Here is a 14,753-nt window from a genome sequence, read left to right on the forward strand (position 1 = left end):
AAAAAAAAAAAAAAAAAAAGAAGGAGGGTAGGTACGAATTTTTTATCTCCTTAAAAATATGCAGTTGACATTATCGTCTACATCACTCAGCTCATTCACAGTCAATTATTTTTTAGAATGATACATAAATCATTAAATGACATTTCATAGAGAAATTGTTTTGTATACTCCATCAGTCCATCGTTTAAGTATAATACGATATTCATCCATTAAACGTGGAGAAATACAATACACAAAATAAATGTAATATATATTATATTATTATAAATTAGCTCATACAAATGTCGATAACTACATGAATAAAAATAACCGATTGGAAACGAGACTGTGTGAGTTAAGTATATGACGGGTTTGGCTACAATAAAATATTGTGATTTGTTTTTTTTTTTAACAAATAAAATTGCGATGACTGAACACCATTGGCCGTTGCCCATTATTATTAGATTGATAGTTTCAGCTTAAATAGTGGTCTTTTATACAACTTTATAATGATATGGACTTAAGTGATTTACCATATTACATATTATTAACATAAAATAAAAATGTTCAATCGTAATTCAAAACAGAATTTATTTAACGTATAATTAAAATGTGTGTTATAAAAATTATTATCGAAAATAATAATTCGGTTTAAAATAACTGTTAAATAAATATCAATAACAACATTTACTTTTGATAAGTAGAAAAATAAATAAACATAGGTAAATATTATAATATATTATGAAGTATCAATTCATAAATTTTAGTTCAAAAGTAAGTACAAACATACAACCGATATTTATACATTATACTATCAATGCAAATTGTAAATATTCAGAAACAAGCGGCCCACTACAAATATTTTCAGAATTTATGAAGGTCCGTATGTACGTTCAATTGAAAAAAAATAACAAATTTAATTTTAAAATAATACAATGCAATACAATATTAATATTTTTCAATAAATACCTATGTATGTTAAACATTTTATTATTGAAAACATAAATATTAAAATATAATTTCAAGCGCGATTTAAATGCACGTTAATTATTGTTAAAATACCCTAATTCTACTGCTCGTCATTTAGTCTTGTTTCAAATTTTGAAATCGTTTCTAGAAATATTTTACAAGAAAATAAGTAAATGCGATTAATTATTTTAAAGTAATTAAGTACGTGAGTTAATAATTTCAAACCACGGAGAATTCTAAAAGCCGAATTAACTTAGTTTTTCCTAAGTTAAACAAATTAAATAAGGGAAATTAGTGCTGAGAAATCGAAATAAAAATATGTAGGTAGACGTAGAACTCTGATTAAATTGCTTCTTTAACAAAAACAAAATGTCTAGTGCTATAGGTACTATTGTAAACAAGGATTCCTCAATCCACTTTAAAGTACCTAACACTTCCGTGAAAATTAGATAAATACGCTTTTTGTATACATCAAGTATAACTATTGAGAAAACTTATGTTATTTGGACCTTTTTTGTGGATAAAAGAGTGGGAAAACTAAGTACGATATCCGGTAACAATTAAACAATCGATTTCGAAAAATAGCAGCGAACTTCTATAAAAGAGGTCAGTCGAATTAAGATAGAGCATACTTAATGTAACCTGACAAAGAAAAATATGTTCAGAAATCAATAGCTTAGACGTTTCGCTTCTATACAGTGATATTTTAGATGAAACCCGAGAATTGGCCTGTCACTACTCACTATACCCCAAAAGGGGGAGACAGACGATGCCAGAGAGCAAGTAATTTTGACGTATTTGTATTTTGCGCGACTTTCCGGCGTTTACGGGCCACCGAGTACTATCAAAAGCTCAGATATAGGAAATATCCCATGTTTCCCGCCATCGGTCAGATTAGGCAGCAATCATATCGAAAGTTGTGATGAAACATATTTGATCGGTTGTCCAGTCGGAAAGTGATTGGGATGAAAAACCCGCATGTATAGGAAATTAAAAACTAAATAACATGAAATGAGCTAAAAAATCGAACGTATAAAACGTACACGCGTGTCGAGCACTCGTATACGACGATAAGACAACCAGCATAATTTTTATTGGCGTAGGTGCCCAATGAAAATTAACTTACCGTTTTTGAACAAATCCATTTCGTCCATAGCCACGATGAGACCGGTATGATCGTAGTAATTTCCCAAAACAACGTATACTGTAACAAATAAAAACGACGACTTATTATTATTATTATAGGAGTAAATCGTTAGCAAGCACACGACGATTATCTCTCTATACTCTATAGTCTGCAACTACGGGACAAAAAATACAGTGATGACCCGAGGGTTTTCATTAAATGTATTGTGTTTTGTTCTAATAATGTTAAGTGGACCGGAAAAAGTGTTCGTATAATAGATTCATCGAAAAATCGTTGTACATTTTTCAGAACAGTATTTTTTATTATTATTTGTTCTTCAGCAAATTGAAGTTTCATATTATTTTGAACGTATTAAAAATACTGTTTTGGAAAATTGAATTTCGTAATACTATAAGCATATCAAAATATAGATATTGTAAAATATGTATTGGAATTAAATCAGATTAATAAATTGAATATTTATTTCTAATTATAAAATACCATTTTATTTTAAATTATTATTTACATTTTTGAAATAATTTAATATGTAGGTAATACCTTTAAGCCTTCCGGTATATTCACATTTCACAATTTCACAAAGCTTAAATCTATATTCACAAAATGTATTTGAACATTGAAATGAAACAGCAAAACATTATATCATCCTCATTAAAATGTATTAAATTTAACATTTCAATTATTTCTATTAGACATAATCGTAATATAAACCAAATCCATAGTTCTAAACTATAGTTTCATGATAAACAACCACATTTTCAAAACAATCCCAAAAATATTATGATTTGTGGAGATATGGTCACCCTAAATTTGTATTTATATAAGCAAATATATACGACGATTCAACACTAACGATTAGACGTGGACATGCTAATATAATATTAATAAATAACAATATTATATATTATTAAATGTATACAAAGTGGTTCACTAAGCAAGCTTTAGCCTTTAAATTCAATAATTAAGTCATTAAAAATTTAATTTTTGGAGATAATAAATATATTTAAAGACCATAATATATATTCAAATTACTGAGATTTCTGGACTACTAAAGAAATGTCCTGTGGAGATACTAACTTCTGTTTATCGAAGTGCAATTGACAACATTGACAACTCCCTTTTCTACTGAACATTTTTTAGAGGATATTTTTTCTGGAAATGGTGACATATCAGAATTAAAATCGGAACATGTAGTTATATTTTATCTTCGTGTACTAAAGAAAATAAGTTCATAATTAAAATGGGTTTGGATGTTATGAAAGCTATGGTAATTTGAAAATAGTAGCCATTTATGTTGATCTATCAACATTAATACGTTTCAAAAATGGGCCAAGTATAGTAAATACTAAATTCAATAAATACATATTCATTACATATGTTTTTTATTTTTGTAAAACCATTTTTAAGGACTTATAATTATCCTTAGTATAAACATCTTAAAAACTGAAAAACTACTCGTTCTAATTTTGAATTTGTTGCAATAAAATGTCCAAAAAATTATTCACTAAATAATTTACAGAAAAAAGTGAGAGTTATAATTTGAAAAACATAATTTGAATTGCCAAAAAACACCAATCAAATAGTACAAAACAATTCGAACATTTTGAAATATGGTCTTTGTATACATTTAAAATATTCAAAATTAGAAAAAAACGCATCACTTAAGGAAACAATTGGGGTGAGCATTTGTTGTGAATCACGCTATGTATCATATCGATATAAGCGCCATCCGCAACTGCACTGTAACATTTAGTTACTTCCATTAAAAGATAGACATAATAAAAACAACTTAATCTAACTGTATAATAAATTAAAGTGTATACACCTATATAATAAAGTGTAAAACTTTTTATTGTGCACGAGCAAAAATAGTTTTAATTTTTCGACAGTCGAAATTTTTTTCGCTCTCCATCTCTCATTTTATACTCAATGCGCACACGTTCCGTAATAAAGTACACAAACACGGACAATCAATTTGTCAATAAAAAGGTCGTTCCATCGTGTAAGAATTTACGTGCGTGTAGCCCGGCAATTTCTTTACGACGATCGCCGCCATACACAAACATAAGACATAATACATATACATTATACGTAGCCCGGCGTCACCGTACAAAAATCAAAATCAAATCGGTTTTAAATGCTTCAATATTTTGTTCCGACCACTCGACGAATGTAAAAATGGATAAAAACTCGTTGCGTTTTTAGCTCAACATCTTCTGCTCTGTATCTTGTCTAAAATGATCACTAGAGCATGGTCGTAAGGTCATAAAATCTTTTGACTATACATATATATGTTATGGTAAAAAAAAATCCAAAGCATTTAGGTAGATGTTCAGATTCTGCGAGCCAAATTATTTTATTGTGACCGTCGGACTGAACACAATTTTGACATTATCAATGGAATTTATTCACATTATTACAATCTACTGTACCTATCTTTAAAACCGTAATGAACAAAGTTTCATAAGCCAAATAAATCCCTTTATCAAACTTAAAAAAAAAAAAAACGATTGTAAACAATACAAACGTTACAGCACTGCTGCAGAGCTTAATCGCAGATTACATTGACGGACAGTCAGACGTAGGTATTATTATAATTTAAACTACTTTCGTAAAGTTTCGCAATTCATTAAATGGTGATTATTTAAGTAAATAATATTATACATACTAAATATATAAACGCATAGCATGATTTAATGTGATAATATTTACCGTGCGTGTTCGCATTTTTCAATAATAGCTAAAACCATGTCGTTTTATATTATATCGTCGGAACAACAACAATAATAATAATTTATCGCTTCGACATATGCCTACACAGGAACAGCAAACGAATCTTGTGATTTATGAACCGCACTTCGTCTTGAAATAATCAACCGGCTGCTCGAGTAATATAAAGTATGCAGGTCTTCGTGACTATATAAACAACGACAAATCGTATTTTACAGAGATTTCGTAGGTTTGCTTTTTGAGCGGATCCTTTGACGTTAAGCTCGGGTTTTAAGCAAATTTATGAGCTCACTTCCATATTAATATCGTCTCAAATATATTTTATTATCTTTGGTCGGGCTGCAGACAAACAATAACGAGTAATAATAAAAAATAAAAATAAAACATTATTTTCTATCGCAATAGATTTGTCGGAATCAGATTTTTTCTGTCGATATAACGGTAAAAATGTCAATAAAAAAATACTAATAATAAGGTTATTGATGGCAAATAAAAAGCCACCCTCGAGAGTTAATTTGATATTATAATAAATGTTATGTTTTATATGAATATCTCGCCACCGGTACCAACTATAAATGAAATAAATAATAAGTTGTGTTATTTAACGAGATTAATAAAAATATACATTTTTAGAAAGTAATGCGGAAATGGTCCAATGGCGTGACCCGGGTAGTAGTTTCTCGGGAGTCGGGAGTCTGGTATACCCCTAAAACCGTATAAAAGAACCGATTAAGAATATTTATTTAATCTATAAATAGGAAACAATATGGATAAATCATCAACAAGCAACGATTTTGTGATAGTTTCACTTTCGCATTACGATAACACAAAGTTTGCACAACTATGGAGAAGAACGTATGTGAAATGAAAACTATGGAAAATGCTGACCGTGCCACTGAAATCGTTAGCTCATTGCGGATCGCGATGTTCATGAATAAAGTTGAATATTTTTTTTTTCAAACAATAACAATTTTAACCAAGTTTACATAAAAATTGTATAATTAATTCGAATAAAAATAATTATGGGCCCAATTTAAAGCGAGCATAGTATCATTTTATTAGTTAACTAATTTGTCGTTATACTAAATAGTTTATTTAGAAAAGTGTGCTATTCTGATATCATATATTAAACATAACACAGTACTCGTAAATTATTTTTACTTATTTATTTGAAATATGTTCCCTATAATTGGAGCGTAAGAAAACGTATCCAATTATTGGTGATACACAATATGTGTGACTGTAGTGTATAATATTATATGAGCACAATTTTTTTTAACAAAGTTGAACGACTTTACTCCCACAAAGTATGCTCATTTAATAAGAATTTTACGTCCATAAATTTGGTTTAGTCGCGTATGCGTTTTAAAATCCAATTTATTACCCGAATATACACGAAAAGTATAAAATTTATCTGGGGAATCTACAAAAGTATATATATTTTCGTCACTTGTAATTTGACATTCTGAGTACAATCATCGTTTGAATAATATTTTGAGAATATATATTATAACCATATCACGTTGTACGTATAGGTATAGCATACTATAATAACAATAATAATGTATATTTTAAATGTATACGTTCGCAATAAAATGTATCTACAATAATAATAAATAATGATGAAAAAATCGATTTTTTTTAAAACTAAACTTCCATACAGTTATGCTGTGTTTTTATGTTGATACATTGTATTGAATATGATTCGTATTATACTTTTTTTTTAACTTTTGATGAATGCAATAAATGTTTTAGTGAAAAAATTACAGAAATTAACTTTTATATGAAAATGGTAATATTAAAGTTTAACGTTCATAATTACTTGCAATAAGCCAAAAGTGTATTTAACTACAATAATAACGTAAAACAACAAAATTGTACAGCAATATTATTATTTGCAATGGTTCAATATTCGCAGTGTTATGTACCAGATAGCATATTGGTATTATTCAGTGACTTTTTGATTTAATGAGTCAATACCGAGCTACTGGTCCATTGAACACAATTTAGTGGCCCATAATTGGTACATTATTAGACTTTAGTTAACCATTAAATTAATTAATTGTCCATGTACAACTCGGCGTTAGTAGATATAGGAGTATTTAATTTTAAAAGTTATCAGCAAAAAAAATTCCAGTAATTCACAGTTTTATTCGCAATTATATTACCTGCAAAAAAATGTCTCCCCCGAGGGCCTGATAAAAATAAGTTGCGTAAAATCACTATTGATATAATAAAATTCCAGTGTGAGAGAACGCTATGCAGTCTTTCCCTCTTTCCTGCAGTTCCTACACGATCGTTAGTGATAAATCCCCTTGCTGGAGAGAGAGGGCTGTTTAATTTAAAAGCAGTATTTCTCTAGTCCACATTCCGGAACGCGACCCTTTATTTTGTTGATATAGGAATGGGCCTATCTATCCTTTATTATTATCTATGAAAATCTCCGAGTTTCACAACTTCGAATCCAAGACAGCGCGCCGAACAATGTTCATTTTTAAAAAAAATATTTTTATTCTTTTAGCATTTTTAAAGTGAATTGAAGGGAGCCAAATCTATTAATCCACGAATTATTATTACTATCAGTCGACTTACCGCCATAATAATTTATAATGTATAATACAATAAATATATACATATATAAGGATGTATTTTATTTCTATCGTCATTGGCGGGCGTACACGGTTTATGTGAATTTTATTCTATTCCACAAAGTTTGATCAACATAATTCGTTCGTAAATCAACGATCATTATTTCAATGTAACCTATATCCCACACGGACATTGCGAAAACCCGATTTATGAAATTAGAAATCTACATTGATTTTACCATTACATGAGTTGAGAGTTTGTCTGACAACAGACTGCTTCGATACAATACTTAAAAAATACAAATAAAATCGCAGAATAAAGTTGAGATTAATTATTTTTTTAATGAATTTCTCAATGACTTACAACTGGTGTTTTATAAACAAATACTGTCTATACATTAACTGTCTGAACTCGGCGATTGTAACAAAATGAAAATTAAATTTATAAATTATAATACAATGCTTACCGGGACGAGACGTTCGTTCCAATAGAAATTAATTCCACCAGTAACAAAAAGTTTCGGTAATTCAATATCAATTTTAAATGTCGAATTGTTATTTTTTTACAAGCTTGGACGTTTCGAATTGGTTGGAAATATATTTCTCCGCCGATTTCGGCTTTAATGAAAATTGAGGAAAAGCTATTCAACAAAATTGGAATCGGAAAGATTTGGAAATAGCATTCAATAATACTTTGTACTAATCGACGTTTTCATCATTTCAGTTTTTCAACCAATAAAAACAATATTTATAATCCGTAGTATTTACTTATAACGTTATGTATATATATTTTTAATAACATAATAGTATAAATTATATTTTATTTGAACACTATGGCGAGTCTGCAATTGACTATATTATTACGCGACCATATAAACTTAGTTCAGAAATGAAGTAATCATTCGCTCTCTTGAGACCAACAAAATAAGTTTAGTAGCGTGCCACGTCTGGTGCAGACACTTTCATTAATTAAAAAAATACATGTTCAACTTGTTTGATAAAAATTAAAAATTTCATCTTAAAGCTTCCAAAAATCGTAAAATAGGATGTATATTATAGTTATTTATGATTTCAGAACTAAAACCAAACATTCATAAAACTGTTCTAACACAATAAATATTTAAAAGATAATACATAACTCTAAATTTTCAAATGAATGCATATAATTAACTATTGTAACATTTAATAAAAATAAAACTTTTTGTTACAAATGCTGTTTTAGTTAAGTTAACTCAATCAAACTTAAAAAATTTAAATTATTACATTTATTTTAGTCATAAAATGTTTTTTTTTACTACTCAACTAACTCAAATTGATAGCAATATTATTTAAAAAGTGTATTTATAGGTATTCCCTCTTAATAAACAACATATTAATTATAACACTCAGACGTTTTATGATATCAAGATCATGTAAACATTATTTTAGGCCACAGTATTGACATAAAAAACACAGAAAAAAATGAACACTTAACAGTTGGTAATACGACTACCCTTGTGAATTTTTTTTCATTCTCTTGTTTTCCAGTTTCAATATTACCCACGGTTTTTTTTTATTATTGCAGCGCATGATATATTTATAAGCTCATTATGTTTTCGACTCTCAAAGATACATACATCCGAATTCAATTGAACGAGTACCTATACATCGTTATGGCTAGTTTTTTTAAAAATATTATTTTTACGTCTTCAGATAATATAGACGCTGTGGCACTCGGGATTTGAATATATTATATGATATTACGCTTTGTCCGGAATAATGGCTTCACAGATATATATATATTATGTATACAAAATAAGAAAAAAGAAAACCGTTTACAGACTACGAGTTATCAACCGCGCACAACATATGCACGAACACCCCTCTACCGTCTCCATTTGTATGTACACACACAAACATACTTAGAATATTCTTATGTACAATATTTATATTTATTTTTGCTTCCGGGTAGCGGATAAGACGAATAAAAAGCGTGAGGGGTGAGTGTAAATACGGTATAGGAGCCCCAAAAGGCTTGTAAAAACGATGTGAGAGTAATCCAGCAGAATAAAGGTCGTCTTACCGGGATTTCCGACACAAAGACACCCCGAGAATATCACGCGTAGTCTAAACTCCAGCCCCTCCCCCCTCCATGTTATATAGCTTTTCCACCACCGTGGACGAGGGAATCACTCGTTCGTGATAAATATTTATGTCCGGAGCGAATAAAATATAATATATACATAATATTATGTACGCGAATTAATGACTTTTTGATTGCCATATGAATGCGTCGGACTCATGACATAAGACCTGCACGTTAATCTACAATGTTTTTACGACGGGTTTTAATGGTTCAACAAAACGCAACTTGTGGCGCTTCAGTGAATATGGGAATATTTTAATAGTGACGACGAAAAAACATTTTCAAACGCAGAAATACATACAGCAATCTGCGGGGTATAAAAATAGTTTGTTTATCGATGCGTATTTATACACACGGAGATTTCGAATATAAGATGAGGCGGCGGTCATAAAATAATAATAATGTACTCCAGTTCAAAAGCGTACTACAAATAGTATACCTAAAATAAATCTCGATTCATCTCAAAGTTGTAAATTACATTATTGTCTAAAGAAAATTGGGTTAAGCTTAAGATTTTATGGTGTATTTATTTTTTATATTCGTTTGACAGTTTAGGTTGTTTGTTGGGTATCAAAAACAGATATTTTTTTTTTATTGAGATGCGTGTGCACTGCATTCGATCGTATTGTAATGGCAAATGACAATTACAATAATATAATAATTTCAATATCCGATTTCAATTTTTTATTTTTTTGTTAATGGAAAACAAGCTAATAATATAAATATAATATTAATGAAGCGTAATATTGTTAAAAATAAAAAAAACACGTCCATTGTTTAGAACAGGAAAATTTAATCGATTTTTTACGCCTTAAAAATAAATTGGTACTTTGGCAGTGTAGAAAAATCTTGATAACATGCATGTGCAATGACTGAACAGCGACTGATAAAGACGTGAATACCATTAATACTTATGGGTGGTTGTCAGCGAACACTCTTTCCATTGTTATTTCATATGACAAAAAACAATATATTGATATATCCTTAGAAATAGATAGCAAAAATAAATTTATATGCTTATATTGCTTACGTTACATTGCCAATTTCAAATAAAAATAATACTTAAGATAACTTGGAATATATTTGTAATAAAAGTAAAGACGTTAAGCATTGCGTGTCTTAGGATCGATGATAAACTGAAATTTTACTCTCCTGTATTATGAATTTATGATGGACTATTGCAATTACTTAGGAATATTTGCACCTGCTATTGAACAAAGTAAAATGTTAATATTATAACGGAGAAATTACCAACAATAACAATCACTACATTTTTAGTTTCATGTTTTTTTCAATAGTTCGATAGATATTGCATAATATTTTGTTTATTTGGAAATATTATAATTTTATAGTTTGTAAATAATAAATACTACCATGAAAAATATAAATACTGAATATTCTGGGCCGATCGCTGAAATTTTTCTGTTATTCAGGGGTATTCATTAGAGGAGGTTTCATTGTACATATATTAAATAGTATCTATTACTTCTGTACTTGACCACATTTTTAACATTTTTTTGGCTGTCACTGCCTTTTGAGATCTAAAAATGATTGGATTTACAATTTGTTTGTAATCAGACTATACTAATTATGTAAATATTCTTGGGAAAACTCAAATGGTTTCAAAAAGTTAAAACTTTTATTTAAATGTTCTGATATTTAAAATTATTCTTTAAAAAAGACATATTTTTCTACTTGTAATAAAATATTGAAATTTACCATTTTCTAACCCTCATATAAATTCCAAAATCGCATTTGAAGTATAAGTTCACAATATTATTAGATACATTTTATTATGAGTTGCCTTTTGAATGCGATGATTTATTATTAATTTTAAATTAAAAATGGAAGGTAACACGTCTGTCCTCGAGTGGTCTACTTTAAGCAGTGTGACCTATTAAACGTACGATTGATGTCCGGTTTTTTAAAAATATGAATATCTAACTTTATTCTTTTTACTTATACCATTATAAAGTTTCTAACTTGTCGCATACTTAAAAACGTATACCATTTAATATTTAATGCAAATATTAAAATACATAATATTATCATTGTTGAACAAAATACCAATCAAAGTTTAAAATTATACTTTTTAGGTATACAACATGCATTTAAAATATATGTATGTTCATTAAATTTAATTCGTGTTAGGTATATAAAATCGTTTATCCATAATACCTACTTTCATTAATAACTTTAACTTTATTATATTTAAATGTATTTAAAATATATTGTTTTGAAACAGTTAAAATGATAAGGGGCTACCTTTATAGTACACGAATATGTCCCGAAAAAAAATTGTAGAAAATAGAGTAACATTTTTATTATCTTCGCTTTTTGGTTAATATAAATTTAAAATAAGAAATTAAAAAATTATTTTCGTTTATAATATTCATAATCAAGAATATGATGCTGTATTAAATTAAGTAAAGCATTCTAATAATCTTAAATCCATTAGTAAATGAAATTTAATACTCATCTACAAATATTATTTTAAAATAAAAACTGTAAGGTAGGCAAGTATTGGATTACCGTACCAATATAATATGGTTTTACTAAATAACAATAATAAAATATGGGTTTTCTACAATTATTGATAGTTATTAAATTTCAAAAACTAGAATATTTATATGTTTAGTTTTTAACATTTCATAATTGTATTTTAAGTTACAATATTAGATGCCTATATAATTAAAGTAATCTTACGTAAAAAATTAATTTTGGAAGGATCAAAAAAAAAAATAAATAAATATACTTACAGTTACCAAATAATGTATTTTGTTGGACATAAACAAATTTAAAACTTTGCATTGATACCTACCGAATTATTACCAATACAAATATACCAGAGTACCATGAATATTGTGAGATTTTAGAATTGAATGTTAGTACCTGGGTATATATAGTGTTATTTTTGTCATATGCATTATACATGACTGATGACACATATATTTACTATAAATTATTATAGCAAGACTTATTTAATATATTAATACATTATGCATTATGCATTACAGTTGTCATTTCGTTTCTATGTTAATCCTTCTCAAATTTTAGAAATTAGACTTTATAATATCATTAGTTTGTTTAGTAAATAACATAAGTACAAATAAATAAGACATTTATTTTTTGACGTACTAGGTACTTATTGGGAGTTATATACCATATAGATTATACGTAATACGTGAGATGACTGAGATGTTTATATATCATATACATGTCCACCTATGCATATAAATAATATTTGATTACATATTAATATTTACTATATTATGTGATATGTACCTATGGGCAATTTAACATTTATTCCAACGTTTTTCGAAGAACTAAATAACAGTATAATCAACAAATTATGAATAAACAAAAATGTTTAAATGAAAAGTAATAAAAATTATTTACAAGGCGGTGATTTATGACTAAAATGATTAAATGTAATTCACCCGTTTGTATTGTAATGTTTATTTGTTAATTAAAAAAAAGTCCAAAAATCCATTCCATAATAGATTTCTGCTTAAAATAATATTTATGACATTGATGTATCTCACTATGGTTGGCTATCGTATTAATGAGTTATGAGTTTATGACAGATCGTTTTTAAAATTATAATATTTCATATTTATGTAAGAGACCAATTTTGTTTAACATAAAAATAAATGTTTTTGAAATGAGAAATAATCGGTGAATAAACAACTAATTATAGAGATGATAAAACACTAATCTAGTTAGACTTTTTATCTTATTTAATTATAATGAATAACCAATAAATATTAAAATACCTCACACGAATTAACTCTATTTAAAACGAATTATTATTGTTATCAGTTAGGTTAAATGTACTGAAATGAATTAAATAGTACGAAAAAAGTAAATTTTTTGGGCTTTTAGGCATTAGCCACATAACTTAAATCAAAATTAAATGTTAAAAGTTTAATAATAAAGTCTAATCAACATTTTTTTATGTAATCCGATTCGATAATATGTTATAAAATTAGAGCACTTATATTTATTCATGCGTTTTAACATAATCAAGTTTAATCGAATTTATTGTTTTAAGTCTATTAAAACAATTTACATTTATCTTGGCTTGTATACAATGTTTTTTTCTAATTTTTACGACCACTTTTTTAATGGACCATTGGCTGGAGTACAAATTTAATAAAATGAATTAGAATATAATATAATATCTAGATGTATTTTTCATATTTAAGACACAGACTTAAAGCCATATGAAAATTAAGTTATGTTTAGAAATTAAGAAGAATAAAACATACAAATATTTTGTATTTCAATTAATATTTCAAATCTAATTGATTATCCTCAATACTGAAATGTTTAAGTTTTAATTTTTATTTTTTAACGAAGTAAAGAATTGCGTTCATTAATATGCATTATTCATTTTCTATTCAGGATGAAATATGATTAAGAATGTTTTTCTATTCTAAACTAATATCAATACTCTATAGATAAATTAAGATGACCAAAATATACTAAGACTGTACTATCAAAAACTACCAATATAGTTAAGTTATACATGATGTAAGTAAAATAAAATAGATTGATATTTTACTTAAAAAATTTAAATTTAAAATTTTTAAATATAGACAGCAACGTTATTCAAATAAACTTTAAAATACAGATTTTAAATTCACTGGATATTTAATATTTAATATTGAATAAAACAATATTTTTGTCGTATCTATTATTTATGATCATAATGATGTACGTTTATAAGCCATTTGTAATAATGTGGTCTGCGATACAACTTTAACAGAATTCAGCCGCTCAGTCCATACTATATAACCAGTATGCATAATTATTGCCATAATAAATCGTACAATGTTAATAAAAATAAATGATATTAATGATAAATAATTTAAATAAGTTTTTCGACTTTTAATAAAACTTTTTCCATAGGAATTACTGTCGTATTAAAAAATATGTTCATTTTATGCACACAAAAACAATAACAATTATTTAAAAGAGTATACAACAAAAATACCAACGAATAATTTCCAGTATTGATATCTGGTAAACCACAGATACTTATTAATATTGGAACATACTTAATTAGACTGTTTGAATAGTTAATGAAAATAATACATATTTTGTGCAGTTGAATAATGGTATTTGCACATTTAAAAAACAAACGATATCATTTGTAAGAATTAGATTTTTTAGATTTCAATGAAAAAAATATATGAATAAAAATATATACATG

At 27.3% G+C, this 14,753-nt stretch overlaps 1 protein-coding gene across 4 annotated transcripts in view; it reads right to left on the reverse strand.

The window, feature by feature from the left end:
* Positions 1–14,753, reverse strand: part of LOC111041637 (guanylate cyclase 32E) — an 83,277-nt gene that overhangs the window by 31,639 nt on the left and 36,885 nt on the right. For 3 of the 4 annotated variants that reach the window (XM_022325964.1, XM_022325961.1, XM_022325963.1), the window contains one exon: positions 2,075–2,152. In XM_022325964.1, coding sequence (XP_022181656.1) covers positions 2,075–2,152 — 78 coding nt within the window. Of the gene's footprint in view, positions 1–2,074; positions 2,153–5,447; positions 5,467–14,753 lie in introns of those variants that run through there. The other variant, XM_022325965.1, reaches the window with a different exon arrangement.

The sequence above is a fragment of the Myzus persicae genome, unplaced genomic scaffold (genome assembly GCF_001856785.1).
Source record: "Myzus persicae strain clone G006 unplaced genomic scaffold, MPER_G0061.0, whole genome shotgun sequence".
In the NCBI taxonomy this organism is placed as follows: domain Eukaryota; kingdom Metazoa; phylum Arthropoda; class Insecta; order Hemiptera; family Aphididae; genus Myzus; species Myzus persicae.